The sequence below is a fragment of the Medicago truncatula genome, chromosome 8, assembly GCF_003473485.1.
Source record: "Medicago truncatula cultivar Jemalong A17 chromosome 8, MtrunA17r5.0-ANR, whole genome shotgun sequence".
NCBI classification, from domain to species: Eukaryota; Viridiplantae; Streptophyta; class Magnoliopsida; order Fabales; family Fabaceae; genus Medicago; species Medicago truncatula.
Window position 1 is genome coordinate 48571779 of NC_053049.1, and position 21759 is coordinate 48593537.

At 34.5% G+C, this 21759-nt stretch overlaps 3 protein-coding genes across 3 annotated transcripts; all 3 read left to right on the forward strand.

The window, feature by feature from the left end:
* Positions 1-682: 682 nt before the first annotated feature.
* On the forward strand, positions 683-4743 carry LOC11417020 (E3 ubiquitin protein ligase RIE1). The gene is made up of 5 exons (XM_003630900.4): positions 683-1341; positions 1442-1561; positions 3606-3738; positions 3827-3979; positions 4237-4743. Exons 1-5 carry the CDS (start codon positions 899-901, stop codon positions 4396-4398), a joined length of 1011 nt encoding a protein of 336 aa, XP_003630948.1. The 5' UTR covers positions 683-898; the 3' UTR covers positions 4399-4743.
* A 3258-nt stretch (positions 4744-8001) lies between these two features.
* On the forward strand, positions 8002-9705 carry LOC11417021 (40S ribosomal protein S2-3). The gene is made up of 2 exons (XM_003630901.4): positions 8002-8735; positions 9352-9705. Exons 1-2 carry the CDS (start codon positions 8055-8057, stop codon positions 9508-9510), a joined length of 840 nt encoding a protein of 279 aa, XP_003630949.1. The 5' UTR covers positions 8002-8054; the 3' UTR covers positions 9511-9705.
* A 3794-nt stretch (positions 9706-13499) lies between these two features.
* On the forward strand, positions 13500-19047 carry LOC11417022 (microtubule-associated protein 70-2). Its single transcript, XM_003630902.4, has 11 exons — positions 13500-14050; positions 14137-14222; positions 14792-14857; positions 14947-15117; positions 15247-15417; positions 15520-15675; positions 15779-15925; positions 16044-16115; positions 16202-16735; positions 16832-17025; positions 18521-19047. Exons 1-11 carry the CDS (start codon positions 13837-13839, stop codon positions 18558-18560), a joined length of 1851 nt encoding a protein of 616 aa, XP_003630950.2. The 5' UTR covers positions 13500-13836; the 3' UTR covers positions 18561-19047.
* The last annotated feature ends 2712 nt before the right edge of the window (positions 19048-21759 follow it).

Here is a 21759-nt window from a genome sequence, read left to right on the forward strand (position 1 = left end):
TATCCCATTTGCTTATCTTGTTGGAATTGGTCTTCATTTCGATTTTAGGGTGAAAGAAGAAGAAAAAGAAAGAGGTGAAAATAAAATATTGTAGAAGCAGATGTAGTGTAAGCTTGGTTAAAAAACCGACAATGTATCATAGGCAACATAATCAGCTCCTGCACGCTGGTCGTTGCCTTTTTCTCATCTGTCCAGGTTTAAACCAATAACGTCAAACTCCTTTAACTTTTGACTCAAGTTAGTTGAGTTATTCAAACCCTGATTTTCGTTGTCTGCGTGGCTACTCCATTCTTTCGTGATTTGGATAATAGTATGACTAATAAATTATTGAACGATATTCAGTCACATAAACAAAAATAATATATTCGATAATATTAAAATTACTCAATTTTTATTTATTTTTGCAAAATTTTATTCGAAAAATATGAATTATACAAATGAGTTTACTTTAAAGAAGAATCAAAAGTAAAGATGAATTTTTTTTAGAAGACTGAAAGTTGAAGAATATTTTTAAAAAGATTAAAACAAAATGTTGACGATTAAAATCATATTTAACCTACACCAAATTTATATTATAAATAAACAAACAAATAATTATATTTTTGGGTGAAACAAATTAACAATATGAGCTGTATATGTATATGTTGTAAAATCATAATATCTTTTCCTCTATATCGAGACTTCACGTGTCTGTGTTACTCTCAGACGTGTCTTTGTATGTATGTATTAATTAATCAATCTTTATTATCCATCTCCACATGAATAACAACAAGAAGAAACAGTAGTACTAGTAGTCGATAAACAAGAAGAAGAAGAATGAGATAAAATGAAGAATCGTTTTCCCTTTGTTGTACTTCCAATTATGTTCTAGGACCACTATTTCTCTCTCTACCCAACCATGTCAACACCCAACTACGCCCACGCACCACTCCTTCGCCCCCGCCGCGTGGGTCGCACGCCGGTCCTCGCCCTCCTTCTCGGCCGCCGCGGTCCTTCCGTCTTAGTCCGCGAAACAGCGGCGCGTGAGCTTGAGGAACGCCGCGCCGATTGGGGTTATTCTAAGCCGGTGGTATTACTGGACGTGACGTGGAACACGGTCTTTGTGGTGGTTGCAGCGGTTATGTTAGGTTGCAGTGTTGATGAGAATCCGAATACGCCGATCCGGTTGTGGATCTTTGGATACGCGGTACAGTGTTTGGTACACGTGGCGTTGGTGTTATTAGAGTATAGGAGGAGGAACGTGATTGGTGGTGGAAGGGAAAGGGATGAAGAATCTCTTGATGATGTTAATGATAGTGAAGAGGATGATGATGTTGAATTTCTGAATTCTTCTAGCTCCGGGTGCGTTCAATCTCTCCATTCCATTATTGTTTCTGTTCAATCTTGTAAAAGAATATATACTGACAATTGTAGATACTGATTTTGATTACCTCCAATTCAGATTTGCAAAACGATGTTCATCATTGAATACCATGCTTTCATTGCTTTGGTGGATGGTGGGATTTTACTGGGTTGTCAATGGTGGTGATATTCTAATTCAAGATGCTCCACGGTTGTACTGGTAAGCCTTCATTTAAATTGAGTTCTGAGAATAATTTCTATGCTGGTAATATCGATTTTTTAGCAAGCCCTCATCCATGTTAATCCAAAAGTTAGTCTCCATGTGGGTACTGCATCATTTGTTAGAAACAAAAACCAAAATTCATTACCAACATTTGAAGTTTTGGGTTACCATATTAGGCTCACTCATGCTATACAGTATACAAGTTAGTTAGATAAACCATTACAAGGTTTCACCCAGTCATATGACATTGGGGTACTTCTTCCCCGTAACCACAATGTGATTCTCAATAATACAAATCACAAGAAGCGTAAGTTAAATATATAGAATGATAATATGAACACATGTCCATTTCAATGATCATTAAGGTTCTTCTCTCTAGAAAAAAAAATTAGTTAGAAATCCTGACACAAAAGCGAAGTTGCTCGAAAAGTTGTTTTGGGTGAATCTTCATGAAATAACATTAACAAGACACTTGAATTCAAGATCTGCTAGCGTTAATTATAAAAGCCCTTGATGAGTTTTATTGGAAAAAAACCAAGTCCCACATAGAATAAATCTCTTTATAAAGAGTGACACCCCTCACCTTACAAGCCGATTTTGGAAGGATGAGTTAGGCCTAATATAAAATGCTAATATGGTACCAGAGACTATTGATCCAGCCACCCAACATTTATATCCACACTAAGGCCAACAGTGTTGGGCGTGAGGGGATGTATTGGGAAAAACTCAAGTCTCACGCAGGATAAAGCTCTTTATAAAGAGTGACACTCCTCACCTTACAAGTCGGTTTTGTAAGGATGAGGTAGTCCCAAAATAAAAACCTAATAGTAAGTTTTACATATCTTTTAAAGTTGTCAGATGAATTGTCCTTGAAAATATCATTTAACCAAAGGAAGTTTTCCACTTAATGATGAGAAGTTCAAAGACACCATGCATTAATTATAGAAGGTTTACTTGACTAAAAATAAATTGTCAGATCAATTGATCACAAATCTGATAGCTATGTCATCCTTCTACCTCTTCCCCTGTATTTCTGATTCACTTCATATTCCCTGCGGCGTTCTCTTTTCCCTTGTCTTTCATACAATTGACCTTGCAAAAATGTAAACCTTGCATTCTTGATAAACATGTCTTATAATTTTTTAATGAAATTAATGCATAAATTATAAAAAAATTGAAGGATCGCTAGGGAATAAACACTGTGATGATCAGAAAGAAAACCGTCCCTTATTAAAAAGGAACGAGTCCAAAATCATCTGATTAGGCAGATGTAGTGAGTGATGCATTTGATAATCATTCGGTGAAAACAATTCTCACTATTCAATTCACAGGTCACAGTTGCTAAATTATTCAGAATTGGCTACAGATAAGAAAGATCATGTCACTTGATAAAAAATACCAGACCTTTTTTTTATTTGAAAGAAAAAAATACTTGACTTAAAAACAGTGCTTTACACATACGCCTAAGCGGACAAAAAATGGGGGAGATGGTTCGAAGTGGGTTTAGGGTTTTTGGGACCAAATTGAACGATCAAGAATACTTAGTACACAGTCAGATAAAACAGTCATTTTAGTATGTGGTGATGTGACACCCACATAGAGGACATGTGGCATCATATTTGAGACTTAATGAGCCAAATCCTCACATTGATGTTAGCAGACAGAAAGTCAGAAACTAACTTTTCGATTTACATATAGATATTTTTGACGAACCTACGATAGATGTTATCCACATCTTAGCCTTTTTACTTTTATTTTTCTTACTTTTCAGGACCAAACCAATTGTGCATGCCACTTTTAAAGTGTTAAAAGGAGAATGCAAATTGATTTTTATTTTTATAGTATAAAATCCATGATCTTTCTTCTTTAAATTAAAATTTTCATTACAAAGAACGGAAGGGATTTTTTTATGAATAATTATATTTATGAGATTGCATTTTTTTTTTTTTTTTCTTTCTGAGAATTGTATGATGAATTATGCAATTCTCCTAATATTAAAAAACTGTATCCTTATATTTTTTTCTCCATGTAATTTGTACAGGTTGGCTGTTGTCTTCCTAGCTTTTGATGTCTTCTTTGCTGTCTTTTGTGTTGCTTTGGCATGCTTAATTGGCATTGCCCTCTGCTGCTGTTTACCATGTATTATTGGTATTCTCTATGCCGTTGCGGGACAGGTATGTTTTTTTTATTCTGATAGAAAAATTTCAATTACTTGGCTAGCCTTGTTTTTTTTTAAAAAAAAAATTCTCACTTTCTGTTTAGGAGGGTGCATCTGAATCAGATCTCAGTACACTTCCAAAATACAGGTTTCAAGTGCCAGGCAATGAGGAAACACCTAGTCCGAAAGGTGGATCAATGGTTCCAATTGAAAATAGTAGTGGTGCAAATGAACGAGTACTTTCACCTGAAGATGCGGTATGCTTTACTATACACATAATTAATTTCTTTCAGTCTTATGATGTTAATCATTCAATGGTTCATCAATTTTCTATCTTGATCACTGGTTATGAATATTTTTTATTGTAATTGTAAATGTGTAATCCCTTATATACTATTGTGCTTGAAATTCTGGTTGTACCAAAGGAAAATAGTTGCCGAATCTAATTTCTAGATTAGAATATTAATGATTTATAAAAAAAGCTCATATTTTTTTATCCCTGTTTCCTTTTCAGGAATGTTGTATATGCATCTCTCCCTACGAGGATGAAGCAGAACTTCATGCTCTTCCTTGTAACCACCATTTCCATTCCACGTGCATAGTGAAATGGTTAAAGATGAATGCAACTTGTCCTCTTTGCAAGTTCAATATTCTAAAGGGAAATGAACAGGTGTGACTGAATAGTAAAGAAAATCCAAGATATAAATATCAATCCAATTTTAATCATGTGACAGAATCAGTGTGTCAAATGTTGATGTGCATATATGTAGATAATATCAAACTTAGAAACAATAGACCTTCTGTCAATTTGCTCGATCTAGCTGTCAATGTTGTGCTTAGTTGCTTCTGTAAGAAATAGCAAAGAGGGAAAGTTTGTCATAGAGATAGTGTTTATTTCGAAAAATGTATTGATTTCATCCCTCAGAATTTGTTCACATGGTCATGGGAGAAAATAATGGAAATTGTAGCATTCCAACTTTATTCTTATTTCATATTACATTTTATGGGTTCTTTGTTGATTTTCTACCCGAAACAAATTGAAATGCTTGATACTGGTTGGTGGTCACCCACTTACTTTGGTAATAATTGGATGATTCATTCCCTTTTATTTATTCTCCATATTTTTTTTTTACTGTTTTTATATAAAATTTTAGAGACCGAGTCATTCGATTTTCTCTAATTAAATCCTATACAAACTTGTTATAGAATGAGTTGCGCATCTGGGTGATCCAGTTTAATTCGGTTTAGCCACGTAGTTCAACCAATGATCTAATAGTTAGATCATTGATCTAGTGGTTAGATCATTTGATCTTGTAACCCATTTACCTTTTTATTTTTATTTTTAAAGAAAGGGACCTATTTACCTTGTCGAGTTGGTTTTTAAAATATTGTGGTAGGGATAATTATTTCGAATATTTCTTTCTCAATTTTTTTTATGAAGCTTTATTGATTTATCTTTGCTTTTCTATTTTTCTTTTCCATTTTACTTTTTAAGTTTTCCATCAATTCTAATTGGATCCAATTTTATGTATTGCATCTTTCTTCACCATTGTTCTTATACCCTAACCCTTGTTCATCACACCTTTCTTATATACCCTCTAATCTAACCTTCAGTTCTTAGCCATGGTATACTTCCCATTGCCATTGCATGGAAAAACCTCTCTGGCACAAATAATGCATGAGTTTTACTAGACTTGAACATTCATGAACATGATTCATAAGATTTTGAGCTATTAAAGAACAGCACTAGCGATCTCATTTTCAACGAGTTTTGCGAAAGTGCTCACAGTACAATTCTTGAAAATTTTCCCAAACCATGAAAATCGATCCAAGAATAGTTCATTTGATGACATGCTTCTTTGTGCGGTTACAATCAAAGGATTTTTTTCTCTCTCTCCATTAGAATTTAAATATCTTCATGTAAAAAAAAAATATTGGAGAGAGACAGGAGAGCAAGAAGCGACAATGATACAAAAGCAAGGGAATGAAGGACAAGAATCACATCAAAGGCATTAGAAACAACATACTCAGTTGGTAGGGATATTGCATATTATATGCAGGGGCTGGGGTTCGAACCCCGGACACCCCACTTCTCCACAATTAATTGTGTGAGTTTTAGCCACTAGAGTGTTTGACCAAAAAAAAAAAAACAACAACACACTTATTGATTACTGATGATAAGTTGTCAGAATGATTCATTTTAGATCCATAAATTTAATATTCTAAAAAATTCTTAATTTTTCAACAAAATTTAAAACCTTTTGATGTGTTATTCAAGGAGTAAATAGTCAATTACCCCCTGAAATTGTAAGTTTCGTCAATTACCTCCATAAAATTAACAAAATGTCAATTACCCCCAGAAATTGCATAACGTTAATCAATTTACCCCATCCGTCAAATTTTTTTGTTAGTAAACACGACGTTTTGCAAATACCTCCCCTGAAGTTTTACACTTATGTACAAAATGCCCCCCGAATTTGAAAATTTATATATTTTTTTTCTTATCCTTAACTCAAAGATATTAAAGACAAGCAATTAACAGTTAACTTTAATACTTTACATGGTTCTTTCATTCTTAAAGGGGTATGTTATTTTATTTTGTTTATGTTATGCCATTTGGTTGTTCAATTCTCCATAAATTATGACTTATTTAGCTAGAGACACGTCAATTCACAACAAAGTAAGCTAGAGACACTCATTCCTCATGAATAATTAATTCTAACAGTTTCTTAAGATAAGTTTGAATAAAATTATTCTATCTTAAAAATTGAACTAAACATGCATTTTGCTAAAGTAATATGAAGTTATTAATTATGCGTTATTCTTAGAGGATATATTCTTATTTTAAGCTTAAATATTAAAGTTAACTGTTAATTGTTTGTCTTTAATATCTTTTGAATCAAGATAAGAAAAAAAACATATAAATTTTTAAGTTTGCGGGGACATTTTGCACATAAGTGTAAAACTTCAGGGGAGCATTTGCAAAACTTCATGTTCACTGACAGAAGTATTTGACGGAGTGGGTAAATTGATTAACGTTGTGCAATTTCAGGGGGTAATTGACGTTTTGTTAATTTCAAGGGGGTAATTGACAAAACTTACAATTTCAGGAGAGAAATTGACTATTTACTCGTTATTCAAGCCACCAAAATTTATGTAACAAAAAAAAAAATCCACCAAAATTTACCACGTTTAATAGAAGTGCATAATACCTTCATATAAACAATGTCTTAAGTTATAATTTTGTTTAAATAAAAGAATGAATGAATAATTAATAAAATAATAATTGAAGTAATTTTAAATTAATAAGATTATTTTTTATCGAGAAAAAATTATTATTATTGCGTTAAAAAAAAAATGCAAGAAGTGATACAAGAATTGTGATAAAAGAAACCAAAAAATGATCCTGGGCCAAACCCAAAAGCTATTGGGTTGGAAGATTGCTTTTTAGGCCCCCCCAATATCTCTTTAGGCCCCCTAAAAATACAAAAATAACCTTTATAATACATCCGGTAGTTACATACCGGTAGTGCATTTTAAATTTTCACATTTTACACCTTCGGTATGTACATACCAGAGGCACATTTACAAATTTTCGCGTTTATCGCATTATGTTATTTAAATGTACATGTTCTGCTATGTTGGAAAATTCACAAACTTTTGGTAGGGTACATAAAATTTACAGAAATAAAAGGATCAAACTTTTCATTGAATATGACAGAACTCTAAAAAAATTATGCAGAAACAATACGAGAGAGGAAGAAGCAAGGTTTACCTTCTAAATGATTGCAATTGAGTAAAGATTGACGTCATTTGTTCTATTAATTGTGATGAAAACACAACAAAAATTGGCCAAAAAACGCAAGGTATGGAACAATATTGAAGCTTAGAAAATAACTCTTAAAAAACGCAAGGTATGGAACAACGTGGGTGGAGTACGGTATATATATACCGGAGGTGTAATTGAGAAATCGCAAAATGAATGTTCCTCCAGAACATAACTACCGAATGCGATAAACGTGAAAATTTGTAAATGTGCCTCCGGTATGTACATACCGAAGGTGTAAAATGTGAAAATTTAAAATGCACTACCGGTATGTAACTACCGGATGTTTATAAAGGTTATTTTTGTATTTTTAGGGGGCCTAAAGAGATATTGGGGGGGCCTGAAAAGCAATCTTCATTGGGTTGAATGATATATGGGCTTTCTGAATAACCCAAACCCAAAATGAAAACCCTACTATAAATTCTCTAAATTTCACAAACCCTAATTGCAGAGTAGAGCATACACTCCTTGTAGCCAAACTCATTCGGTTGACATTTATCAACAACATGGCTGAACGTGGTGGAGATCGTGGTGGTTTTGGCAGTGGTTTTGGTGGTCGTGGTGGTGACAGAGGTGGTCGTGGTGGACGTGGTGACAGAGGTCGTGGTGGTCGTCGTAGAGCTGGAGGAAGACGCGAAGAAGAAGAGAAATGGGTTCCAGTGACCAAGCTAGGTCGTCTCGTGAAGGAAGGTAAGATCCGAAGCCTTGAACAGATCTATCTTCATTCTCTCCCAATCAAGGAGCACCAAATCATTGATACCCTCGTGGGTCCCACTCTCAAGGATGAGGTGATGAAGATCATGCCGGTTCAGAAACAAACCCGTGCTGGTCAGAGAACCCGGTTCAAGGCTTTTGTTGTGGTTGGTGATAACAATGGTCACGTTGGTCTTGGTGTGAAGTGTAGCAAAGAAGTAGCTACTGCAATTCGTGGTGCTATTATCTTGGCTAAGCTGAGTGTTATTCCAGTGAGAAGAGGTTATTGGGGTAACAAGATCGGAAAGCCACACACTGTTCCTTGTAAGGTTACTGGAAAGTGTGGTTCTGTTACTGTTCGTATGGTTCCTGCTCCTCGTGGTTCTGGTATTGTTGCTGCTAGAGTTCCTAAGAAGGTTTTGCAGTTTGCTGGTATTGATGATGTTTTCACTTCCTCTAGGGGATCCACCAAAACCCTTGGAAATTTCGTCAAGGTTTTGATCCATTTCTCTTATCTATTTATAATTACTAGTTAGTTGTTTTCTGATTGTTTGCTAAATTGAAAGTTTATTGCTGTTGGTTAAATGAAATTTCTATTGAATTATTGTGTGTTTGATAAGACTGTACTGTTGATTCCGTGGTCTATGAAACAATGTTGACATGAATGCTTATATTGTGTTGTGCCATTTTCTCATATTAATATCATGTTTGTGTCCATGTTTCATACAGTGCCATGAACACAAGTCAATATCAATCCAAATTTGCATATTTATTCATGTTATCCCTGTTGGTTGTGTGAATGTGAATTGATTTTTAAGGACAAACTTATTGCATTTTGTATGTTTCTTCACATAAATTTAAATTTTTGTGGTAACAAACGTTGGCAAAATTGTGGATTTGAGAAATCTTTGCAAGTTATGAGTATTTTATTTGAAGAACCATACAATGGACATAAGTTTCGTCTGTTAAGAAATGCAGTTTTTTTTTTTTTTTTTGTAGGCTACATTTGACTCGGTATATTACAATGACATTTCATTTACCGTAACCGCATTTGGATTGATCTGTGTTGTGATTTATGATTTATTTGTGCTGTGACATTTCATTTTACAGGCCACTTTTGACTGTTTGATGAAAACCTACGGTTTTCTGACACCCGAATTCTGGAAGGAGACAAGGTTCTCCAAATCTCCATTCCAAGAGTATACCGATCTGTTGGCCAAGCCAACTGCAAAGGCTTTGATCCTTGAGGAAGAAAGGGTGGAGGCTTGAAGTTGAAGTTTTAGTTTTGTTGGATGATCATGGTGTGTTTTAAACATCCTAGGAACTAGTAATTATAACTTTTGCTGCGTTTGTTGTTTCCTTCCATACCGAAGGACAATTTATAGTTTCCTGCATTTTGTTTTTCAACTTTGTTGTTTGGATATTTATCTCAGTTTTGATTACTAAATTTTTCTTCCTTATCCACCTAGCCAAAGAAACCAGTAGTTTCAGCTTCGTGATAGTCCAGAGAATCCTCACCTTGCAAGGGTGGGTGTTTCTGCTTTTAATAAAATGTCAATCTGCATGTTTGGAATCATAGTGGGTTTTGTAATTATGTGGCTTGCGGTGGTTTTGGTACCATGAATCCAAACATGCAAATATAATAATCCTTAAGAAATTATTTTGAAATTAATCATATCTAGTTTTTCTCGTCCTTTCATTTTATCCTTGCGACCATCTTTAATTGGCATTTGGCAATTTCAGAAGGCATAATAATTCAGAGAAAAGAATGTGCTTGCCTTTGACAAATTGCTGGTGTTTGTAATCATCATAGCCTTTGCGAAATATGGTTGATCATGTGTATTCTAGTACGCCATGAATCCAAACATGCAAATCACTTTGGTTTTGAATAGCAAATTTTTCAATCTTGTCCTCACCTTGCCAAAGCAATGTTTTTCTGTTTCGTGATAATCTAGAGATAAGCAAGGGTGTTGTTGCTTTTTATAAAATGTCAATCTTCATGGTTGGAATCATAGTGGGTTTTGTAATTGCTGGTGCGTGTTTTTAGCCACGAATCCAAACATTCAAATATAATACTCGTTTGACAATTTTGAAATTCAGTTTTTTTCTTTCTTTCTTTTCAATTGCTCTTGTTACAATCTTTACTTGGCCTTGGTAGCCAATTTGACCATTTAAGACGGTGGCATAATAATCCATCATGTCAGCCTTTGCATAATATTGCTGATTATTCTAGTACACCGAATCCTCTGCAAAATATGGTTACTTAATTCTATCACACCACGAATCCTCTGCTCATGTTCCTTGTTTTATTTCTGATGTCTACATTATGAATCTTTATTTGGGGTACTAAATTACAAGTATATCCCTTTTACTCTTTTAAGAATTTAATGGGAGAAAAACTGGTTTATACATTACACACGGAATCATAACATGCTATATTATGAAAAATTAGTGTGATTGATTGATTGAGGTTAATGCTGTGCAAGTAAAGTATGTTTGCTTTGCAAATGAAAAGCAGTGACCTCTTGGTAATGCGGTGCTACTTCAAACATGGCAGGAAGGTCCCTCCATGTGATAAATTAGTAGGGCAACCCCCAACATGTGAATGAATCAAGTCATCTTTACGATACACGTATCTCTTCCCAAATTTAGCTCATCAATCGATTCCCTAGTTTCACATCCACGAATCTACGTGAATACTAGATTATTCTAATACATTTTTATTATACTATTACTTCCCAAGTTATATGCTTAAATATACCAGTTAATTTTGCATTATTGTTGTTAAATGAAGATAATCAGTGTACGTCATATAAGTTGCAAAGATTGTTTTACAACTTTCAGTGTTAAAATGGAATTTTGGGTAAATGGGATGAAAGAAACCTTCTAAGACAAACGTCTACAGTGGATTCTTGAGTGTAACCAAAGGAAAGTGTATATGAAAAAAATCGAAAGCATCCTTAGCAGTTGGGCAAGGGAGGGAAGCCTTGGATAAAAGTAAGGCAATGGTGTAGGCATGTAGTGGGTTATGACATGGTACAATCGTTGAGTTCATAGCCATGCTTTGAGGCATTTTTATTTGTTAATCTATATATAAAATAAAAAGTTCCATCCACAATGAATGTAAACACCTGTCTTTTGCATCTTAGATCTTGCCAAACAGAAACTCCACTCACAACTGTCATTATCACTATCCTTTTGCCATTAGTAACCACCAACACTTGACTTATAACATAACCAATGGTTATAAACTTGTCTTACTCTGACATACCACCACACAAAAGGGGAGTACTACGACGGGATGGATGTATTCACATTTCAATCAAATAAAATATAACTCTTATGTACAGTCGCTTAATTCAAATAAGTTATCAATTGAGTCTCAAGACTAACCACTCCACCTTTAATTTAGTCTCACATTGTTCTACTTTGCGATGGTCTATCAAGTGTATGTTAAAAGTTCCGCGTTGAATGAAAAAGTGAATGTAGACTAATATATTATATATCAGTGAGAGTATCTATCTATACAATTGTTGCATAAAGATTAAAAAATTTAGATTAAAATACTTATTGCATTAAAATTTTAGATTAAAACATAGTGTTCAATTCACTTGTGGGATTGTTTAAAGTTGAAGGGATAATTTCTCGGCCCTCCTTATGATTTAACAAATGGTATCAGATCAATGGTCTTGTTGATGATATGCAAACAATGCAAGTGTATGTGGATAAAAAAAAACATCAATTTGAGGGGATCATACCTAGATGAATGAATAAGTGAGGGATGTGTGTCAAGTGTCAGTTCATAATCCAACAATTTGGTATAAGAATTGTATTGGATTTTTCCTTTTTGTGATGCCGTTTTATTAGCTTTACACCGTCCACCATAGTGATGAGAGTGGTTCAGTTTTACGATTCAGTTAAAAAAGATTAAACACAGGGAGGAAAGTACCCAAAAAAAAAAGGAGGAGACTTACTACAATTGGTTGTTTCAAAGCCCTTGGTAGGGTTGTTTTCAAATTGCTCTTTGTTAAAATCCGCAGTCTTGTTAATGAAAAACATCTTCATGTTATAAAAGTGAGTAGTGCTCTTTTTTTTTTGTCAAGTAGTGTGTTTAAAGTGTTTTATTACAACAATTGATAAAAATAAAATCAACTCTTGTGATTTAAACGACTTGATAGTTTGATATTCATGTAGATCGATATTTATATGAAATTATTGATTTTTAAATCAATTATTGTATGTACTTTATCTACTACTTTAATGAAATCATGAGACATGATCAATAATCAGCTAATCAATTGCCAAGTGTCTAAAGAAATATAAAATAAAAGTACTATTATGGAAAATCATACGAAGATTCAAAACTTCTTGGATGATTATCAAGCGAACCTTCTTTCCAACATTTGCATATGGGGTCATAACTCATAGTTAGCAACACATGCCAATACAAAACTACTCAAAAAATGAAAGGACGACGTAAATGCATGACTAGCATCATTCTTACGCAAATATATTTTGCTATTTGTGAAAATTTGGTTGTTTTCTATTCCACCTCCTATATGAAAATTACAAATCTTCTATTAAGAGTGATTGGATGCGATGTTTCGAATCTCTTTAGTTGAATCAAATGTTTTGGGTTCAAATAAATGATCGATAGTGTAGTGACTTCAAAATTTTTGAGGGAGAACTTCATCGCTTTTTGTGATACTATTGATTTAAGAAATTAGATTTCATGGTATTCATTTTTGGAAATCACAAAATACATTTGATTCTAAATCCGTTTTTTTTTTGTTTTACATAAATTGTCTATATAGAAGATAAATCACACTTACACCGAATCAAACATTAAATGTTAATACCTCTTGTAATCAAAATCAAATCACTTTTAAGTTTAAATTACAAAATCCATTAATACAAGTTGGTTTACGATTATAATTAGATTTGAATCCTCTAAACTTTCATTGATCTACTATTCTCTCTACCGATTTCTCAATTTATTTTAAAAATCATCATTTTATCGAAATTACACCTAAAATGAATCTACCTTTCTTTGTCCTATTATAACTTCATTTTCATTTGATTAGTGTTAAAGGGTAGGGGTCTCCCAAATCACAAACATGTTTACCAGCTAAGTACCTTCTTACAACACCTCTACAAGAAGGGCCCCATTTGCTATCCTACGCTGAACATTGCATGGAGTGCGCATTACGCTACCAAGTTTAAATGATAAAAACCCCATGTTATCAAATTCATAATCAATATCAACGTTCAATACTTTACTTACTCTGTCTTTCTCTGTCACACAGTTTTGGTCTGCTTAACAACTAACTATCCATTCATTCATACACAAACTCATTAATTAATAATCACTTTTCTTTAATCATAATCACTCACTCTCCATAAACAAACGAAAACGAAAACTGTGTTTAAATTCAGAATCTAGAGAGAGAAACAAAAACAACCATTAACTAGTATGAAACAATCTCTCTCTCTAAAACTTCATTCTCATTCTCTCTCTTGCACTTCATCATTGTGTATTCGTAGCATTTGGATGTTGGTCTGAGTGGTTTCGTTTTGGCATCAGTGAGATCGGCGATGGCGGAATTTTCCGGTGACGTGGGAATGGAACCGACGGTGGTGACGCCGGTGCCGTTGACAGTTTCCGGATCGTTTAAGGAAGGGAGAAACTCGTCACGAAGACGTACGCATTCGGTGAGGCCTAGTTTGGATGCGGATGAGTTCATGAACTTGCTTCATGGTTCCGATCCAGTGAAATTGGAGCTTAATCGACTTGAGAATGATGTTAGAGGTGTGAAAATGTAGTTCGATCTGAAGATTTTCTCAATTGATATCGTTTCGTTTTTGTTGATTTCAGTGTGTTCTATGTGTTTGCAGATAAGGATAGAGAATTATCAGAAGCACAAGCAGAGATCAAAGCGTTGAAACACTCTGAAAGACTTAGAGAAAAAGCTGTTGAAGAGGTTGCTTCTGATTTTCAGTTTCCTTGTATTTGAAGCGATTTTGAATTTCCAAAATTATCATGCCGTTACTGTTAGGATTATGCGAATTTTGGAGGTCTTTTTAGTTTTTAATTTTGTTATGATTGATTATAATTTATTTACTTATTTAAGAGAAAATGTTTTTATTCTTTTTTACAAGGCATTGTTTACATGTCTGAGGTTATGTCTAGGTGATATTAATTTGATATTTTTTTACTTCTAATGCTTTTGGTGTTTATTATATATGTTTCTTAATCTAGAGTCCTTATACCATTTGATTTGTTTTAATATCGTATATATGTACGCAGTAATTATGTTTCGGTTGAATTACGGGGTGGCAGCAGATTTATTTATTTATTTTTTTAACCTTAATTGTTGTATTGATTTGTTTTCCACTAATTATTGGTGCATAATCATTTTTTGCATTGTTTATAGATCAGATGGTTACTTGAAAACTTGATCCTTTGTCATAATTTTTTTAACCATGTTACTGCATCCTTTAATTTCTAAGCTTGAAAATTAACTTTTTTCTATTTTTTGTTTGTGTGTAGCTTACTGAAGAATTGTCGAAGGTTGACGGAAAGCTGAAGTTTACAGAAAATCTTCTAGAAAGCAAAGTATTTCCTGGAGCCTCTATCAACCTTAGAGATGTGCATTTTTTTTCTTCATGTTGTGATGTGTTTACTGAACCGAGTATTTCTTGCAGAATCTCGAAATAAAGAAAATCAACGATGAAAAGAAAGCATCGATGGCAGCTCAGTTTGCAGCTGAAGCTACTCTTCGAAGGGTCCATGCTGCTCAGAAGGATGATGACATGCCTCCTATAGAAGCCATTCTAGCTCCTTTAGAGGCTGAACTCAAGCTTGCTCGGCAAGAGGTATTTATTGCCTTATTTTTTCTATTTTGAATGGTAGTTTCTGTGTGAAAATACTGGTTAAAGGGCACTGAGGTTGGCTTGTTACATGTGATCCATGTCATTGTTTTATCTGGTTTGTGTTTCTTGCAGATAGCTAAACTTCAAGATGATAACAGAGCTTTGGATCGTCTTACGAAATCCAAAGAAGCAGCACTTCTTGAAGTTGAGAGGAGTGTTCAGGTTGCCTTGGCTAAGGCCTCCATGGTGGATGATCTCCAAAATAAAAATCAGGAGCTAATGAAACAGATTGAGATTTGCCAGGTAATTGCAATCTTTTATGTTTTTCTCTTTCAAAATACACAGTAAGTTGTTACCATAATGATGAAACTTTTTTGTACTTGGTATCACCATCACCTCTCCCAGGAGGAAAACAAAATTTTGGACAGAATGCATAGACTGAAGGTAGCAGAGGTTGAAAAGCTCACCCAAACAGTGAGAGAACTAGAGGAGGCGGTCCTTGCAGGGGGTGCTGCTGCGAATGCTGTGAGAGATTATCAGCGAAAATTTCAAGAAATGAATGTAATTTGTTAAATACACACAGTTTGCCATTCCAGTTGCTTTGCTCTTGATTCTTTTTTTGCTTCTAGTTAAGAGTTTTTGCTTGGGCTGTTTTACATTCTAGGAAGAAAGAAAAACTCTGGATCGGGAGTTGGCTCGTGCCAAGGTAACGGCAAACAGAGTAGCTGTAGTTGTGGCCAATGAATGGAAAGATGCTAATGACAAAGTGATGCCTGTCAAACAATGGCTTGAAGAGCGACGATTCTTGCAGGTGGGTATTTTTTGATTTCTTTGGTCCTTGTATTTAATCCTTTATTGCTTTTTCTTTAAGTTTACCTTTAAATTCACCTTTAACAGTTTCCATATTTTATTGAACTACATTCTTACAGGGAGAGATGCAGCAACTTCGGGATAAGCTTGCTATATCTGACCGCACTGCAAAGTACGAAGCACAGTTAAAAGTAATAATCTGGTTTTACAACCTGCATGTATTAACTTAGGAGATAAGTTCTGCCATTACTCAAGGTAAACCTTTTACAATTTTCAGGAAAAATATCAATTACGGCTTAAAGTGCTACAAGAGAGTTTGAGAGAAACTTCTAACAGTATTAATCGCGGCACTTCAGAGGGAAAATGTGTTAGCAATGGGCCTTCCCGACGACAATCCCTGGGTGGAGCTGATAATATATCCAAACCCAACTCTAATGGGTTTCTGACTAAGAGAACATCATCCTTTCAAATAAGGTCCTCCGTGTCCTCCAGCTCAATTTTAAAGAATGCTAAAGGTGCATCTAAGTCTTTTGACGGTGGCTCTAGGTCACTAGAAAGGAGTAAAATTCTTCTAAATGGAAAGCCTCCGAGTTCCTCGTTTAACCAGTCTTCTGAAAGAACTAAAGACAAAGAGGAAAACAATAATTGGAAAGGAAGTTTGGATGATAAGCCAAATGACTTGCCATTAGTAGATACAAAGGATAATGTTCCAGGAGTTTTGTATGATTTGCTGCAGAAAGAGGTCCTAGGGTTGAGAAAAGCTGGTCATGAAAAAGATCAAAGCCTAAAAGATAAAGACGATGCCATTGAGGTGAGTAATATTTTTAAACTTGTTTGGATTTTAATCTTCATTTCTTATTTACCATTGCAATCTTAGCTAATTGTTGCAATGGTCATTATCTGCCAGATGCTAGCAAAGAAAGTGGATACATTGACCAAAGCTATGGAAGTTGAGGCAAAGAAGATGCGAAGGGAGGTAGCTGTCATGGAGAAAGAGGTAGCTGCAATGCGCGTGGACAAAGAACAAGAGACAAAAGCCAAGCGTTTCAGCAATGTGAAGAGCCCTATGAACAGTGCTCAGCAACAGCTTGTTTCTGGGAGGTACTTCTATTTCTCTTTTTTGGTCACTTTGTTGTGCTTTTTATTCAATGAAGTACTATAGCTTGCTTTTGTTTTCTGAGACTGAGACTAGGAGCTTTGACTAACTTAAAAATTCATTCTCTTCCTTATTCCAACGTTTCTTTCAAGAAATTATTTGATACGTGTTTGTGTAGAAGGATATAAACTATGTCAATTTCCTGAATTTAGTTTATAGTAATTGCAATTCTATGAATTTGTATTTGTAAGATAAAATTACAGGAGTTGCAATTTGTATGATTGTAGGCCTAGTCTTTGCATCTATGCTACATTTTTTTACACAGCTTAACTTAGCCGTAATTCAACTGCATGTATTGTTTACGAAAGTTATCAATTAGATGTTATGATTTACTACACTATGATTTTTATTTCTATGGTGTCCGCTTTGATGAGAATCTTTTCCTTCAAATGTAGTATGATTTTGATCTGCCTTCATATCTAGTTCATTCTTATCATTTATCGCAAACTAGATTTGTATCTAATTCAAAGTCTCTATATTCCATTAGGCTTACGATTTAGTTTTAGGTGCTTTGTCAATAATTCTTCAACCTGCTGGATATGTTCCAAGTTTCAAACGGGTGTTCTAGTGTCTTCAGAACAGATAAATCCTGACCTTAACAATAGGATATTATAGGTAGTTGATAGTTATTTCAAAACAGTATATTACATTTCTCTTTTCTTTATTTAAATAGTATTTTTAATGGATAGTTATTTTAAACTTCAAAGCTTCCGTTTTCTTTTTATATTATACTAAATAATAACAACATTATACAATTAAGCAAATACTACTATCTTTTAAAAAGTGTGTTAACATAATAACATGCACACGAGTAGGTGTGCACGTCAAGACACTAGTACATAAAATGTGGTAGAACATTATATGCTGAAGGGAAATTATTATTATTATTATTATCGACTATGGACTAAACAATATGATTTGTTCTCTTGGAATCTGATTGTTGCAACAATGGGTCCTCTGGGTCAAGTCAAATTATCCCTCATGATTTCCTCTTATCTTCTAAAGAGCCTACATATTGGCATTTCCCTATAATTTTTGTTATATTAGCCTATCAGCACAACCCATATAATGCATTATTGTGTAATCTTTATTTATCTGAGTTATCCATGTAGCTGGCCCCACTTAGTGGGATAAGGTTTGGATGTTGTTGTATCCCGATTTCAAACCGATAGTTTAACCTAGTATTACTATTTGCCTTTAAGGTTTGTTATTGCTATTGGTTATGTTTTCTTTTTCTTAACCAGTTATACAAGGTCCAACTAAGATATATGAAACAACTATAAAAAAAACTGAGGATGTGAAATATATTTATTTTAAGCCTTTTTGCCGACTTAATATTTAAATTTCAAATATGTTACTGCTTTTTGATTATTTTCTCTAGCTTTTCACGTTTCCGCTTTTCCAACAACTCGACTGATGGGGAATCTTACATTTTCTCAGAAATATGTCAAGGGGAGGATTAACACGCAGCACCCAGTGATAATAAGTCTATTGCAGAGGCATAAGGAGTGAACTTTCATATTGATTACAAGATTACCAATGTCGTTTTTTCTCCAATTGATTACAAGATTGTAACCGAGGTTCTGGCAACAATGGTTATTGATATTGGTCATGGATTGAGGGCGAGAAAAGAATTCAAGTAATTGGTATGCATCTAACCTAGACATCTGTGTTCTCTGCTTAGAGAGATTGGCCAAGAAGCAATGCAAAGGAAGATGGTTAACATGGTGCTAACTTTCAGCTTTCCATTGAATGTCTGTGGTTGCATAGGTAGCTTTATGTCTTATTTTATCCATCTGGCCGTTGATATTTGTAATACGCAGATAATGTGATTGTGTTGGTTCAGGTTTGTTAATATTTTTGTAATCAAATCGAGAACTAAACTTATTTGGTTGTGCAATACATTCATAGTATCAAGTAGATAAGTTTATGTTTGAGTGAAGCACCACATGCTGCCTTTTCATTTATTTCCCCGTTGTTAAACTTATAACTTAAGGGTGTCAGATGAAGCACCGTGTTCTTCTGATGAGTTTTTTGACTTATATTTTGTTAGAGTATTACTTTTCCCGTCTTAATATTAAAGGGGATTTCCCGTCTTATCTCGAAAGATAACCCCTCTTTTAAATCTCCTTTATTTTGGCTTATTCTTAGGCATGTTGCTTCACACGCAATGTACTATTTTATTAGTACTATGGACAAAATAAATAAACGATACATTATCTTGACAGTACCCTGCCATGAACTTCATATTTGATAGTTCTGCAGTTGAATAGAAAATGAGAATTAAAGAGCAAGTTTTTATATTGGCATCAATTCTCATCAGCCTGTCAAGCAAACTAACCATATACCAAAGAATTCTAAAAGCATAGGCTTATGCAATTCACAATTTTTAAATGAGAAATCAAAACTTTCGCATAATTAATCTCAATCGCTAAATATTAAGAATTTCAGTAACAAGAATTTCAAAATGCAACAGCAAGACAAGAGATAACAACACTACACAGCAACATTAAGCAGACTAAAGGTACATATAATTATCTCAAGGGGAGACCAGATACATGAACAATTATCGGGAGTAAGCCAATAATTTATTAAAATATAATCTCAATTAAATTCATATATCACATTTATCATTTTAAAGACAAAAAAATACTTTTAAATAAATTAAAATTGTTATAATAAATATATTGAGTAAATAGGCAAATATCCCTGAAATTGTAAGTTTCGTCAATTACCCCCCTGACATTAACAAAACTTCAATTACCCCTGAAATTGCACAACGTTAATCAATTTAACTCATCCGTCAAATTTTTTCTGTTAGTCACGTTTTGCAAATACCCCTTAAAGTTTTGCAATTATATGAAAAATTCCCTCAAACTTAAAAATTTATATATATATTTTTTATTTAAAAAATAAAAAATAAAAAAACCAATCAAATCCACCTACTAGAGATTTAGTTGGATTTTACACGTGACTCAAACATCCCCAGCGAACTGATCAAGTACTACTAAAGTGGTGATAGTGTAACTGTGAATGTGAAAGCCAAACATCAAACAAAAACAAAACCTAGCCGCTTGTCCCCATTCGATTCTCTCTCACTCACCACTTTATGATGGCGTTTGCAAGACATGGCAGGAATTGCATGATTAGATCTTCTTCTTCTTCCTCAGGAATAAAGGTTTTTTTCTCTAACTTATCTAACTTGCGAATAGGTCAATTATCTTCATCCACTTATTGTAATTCGAATTCCGAAGATGATTTCCAGAAAGTGATGAGTCTTCTTAGTAACGCTGCTCCTAACGAGCGTGGCCACCAAATTTATTCAGATCTTAATTCAATTCAATTCACTACTCTACAACATCAACAACAACACTTTGCACTTAAAGTTATTGAAACCTCTTGTCAAACTAAATTTGTTGAAGCCCCAAAGGTTCAACCTCATAATCTTATCAACTTTATAAAGTTGGTTTGGAAGAATAACAAGGACCTCATCACTACCCCTGTTCTGGAATCCCTTGTTTCATCAATATGCTCTACTGTTCCTACACCACCTAGAAAGAACGACATACTTTTTCTGTGGGACTTGCTTAAGCGTATTGGCCGCCATCATCACCATACCGGCGGCGTTCTTAATGCCCGTATTCTCAATTCACTCATACAATCCTTCTCAATTATGGGGCGAGAAGGTAAATCTGCACTTGAAGTTTTTCATATGTTTGAGGCCTTTCAGTGTGTGCCAAATCACGATACATATTACTTTACTCTGCAAGCTCTTTTGACCACGACCTGTAGTACTCATATGATCCATCAAGCAGCTTCTATCTGTCAGAAGATGCTTCTGTTCCTCCCTCATCATCACGATGAAGCAGCTTCTATCTGTCAGAACTACACCCACCTTCTTACTCCTAGTCCTGATGAAGACATAGACGACGATTTCACCTCACCCAAAGATTTCCAGACTCAGCTTACATTTCTTGGTGGTATTCCTCGTCCGCATTACTATGGTTGTGTGTGCGCAAATGTTAATTTGACGGACTTTAACACTATGCGTCAGCAACTGCACCATTTTGTACTCAAAGTTATTGAAACCTCCTCACAAACTAAATTAATTGAAACCCCAAAGGTTTCGCCTCATAATCTTATCCACTTTATAAAGTGGGCTTGGATGAGGAGGAACACTTATCAAGATCTCATCACTACCCCTGTTCTGGAATCCCTTGTTTCAGAAATATGTCGTGGTTCCACCGATGATAATATTCATCTAAGGAAGAACGACATATTTTTTCTGTGGGAATTGCTTAAGCATATTGGCCACTATCAGACTGACCTTCTTAGCACCAGGATTCTCAATCAACTCCTACACTCCTTTGGATTGATGTTGTGCCAAGGAAAGACCGGACTCGAAGTTTTTCATAAATTTGAGGCATTTCAATGCGTGCCGAATCAAGATACATATATCCATACGCTGCAAGCTTTTTTGACCACAAAGTGTACCACTGATATGATCCACCAAGCCGCTTCTATGTGTCAAAAGATGCTGCTTCATCCAGAAACCATCCTTCCTGATGACGGCGAGATACTTGGGGACGTGTTGTATTGCTTTTTTAAAAGAAATATGATTAAAGAAGCCTATGCTCTCTTTCTGGCTGCAAATGAGAGACGCAAAACAAACCCAAACT

What these genes read in the sequence shown, in the direction of transcription:
- LOC11417020 (XM_003630900.4), top strand. Translation starts at nt 899, where the DNA reads ATGTCAACACCCAACTACGCCCACGCACCACTCCTTCGCCCCCGCCGC. An exon ending in GATGCTCCACGGTTGTACTG is followed by an intron (nt 1,562 to 3,605) that starts GTAAGCCTTCAT and finishes TAATTTGTACAG; the next exon opens with GTTGGCTGTTGTCTTCCTAG. An exon ending in TCTATGCCGTTGCGGGACAG is followed by an intron (nt 3,739 to 3,826) that starts GTATGTTTTTTT and finishes CTTTCTGTTTAG; the next exon opens with GAGGGTGCATCTGAATCAGA.
- LOC11417021 (XM_003630901.4), top strand. Translation starts at nt 8,055, where the DNA reads ATGGCTGAACGTGGTGGAGATCGTGGTGGTTTTGGCAGTGGTTTTGGT. An exon ending in CCCTTGGAAATTTCGTCAAG is followed by an intron (nt 8,736 to 9,351) that starts GTTTTGATCCAT and finishes TTCATTTTACAG; the next exon opens with GCCACTTTTGACTGTTTGAT.
- LOC11417022 (XM_003630902.4), top strand. Translation starts at nt 13,837, where the DNA reads ATGGCGGAATTTTCCGGTGACGTGGGAATGGAACCGACGGTGGTGACG. An exon ending in ACTTGAGAATGATGTTAGAG is followed by an intron (nt 14,051 to 14,136) that starts GTGTGAAAATGT and finishes ATGTGTTTGCAG; the next exon opens with ATAAGGATAGAGAATTATCA. An exon ending in TCAAGCTTGCTCGGCAAGAG is followed by an intron (nt 15,118 to 15,246) that starts GTATTTATTGCC and finishes TGTTTCTTGCAG; the next exon opens with ATAGCTAAACTTCAAGATGA.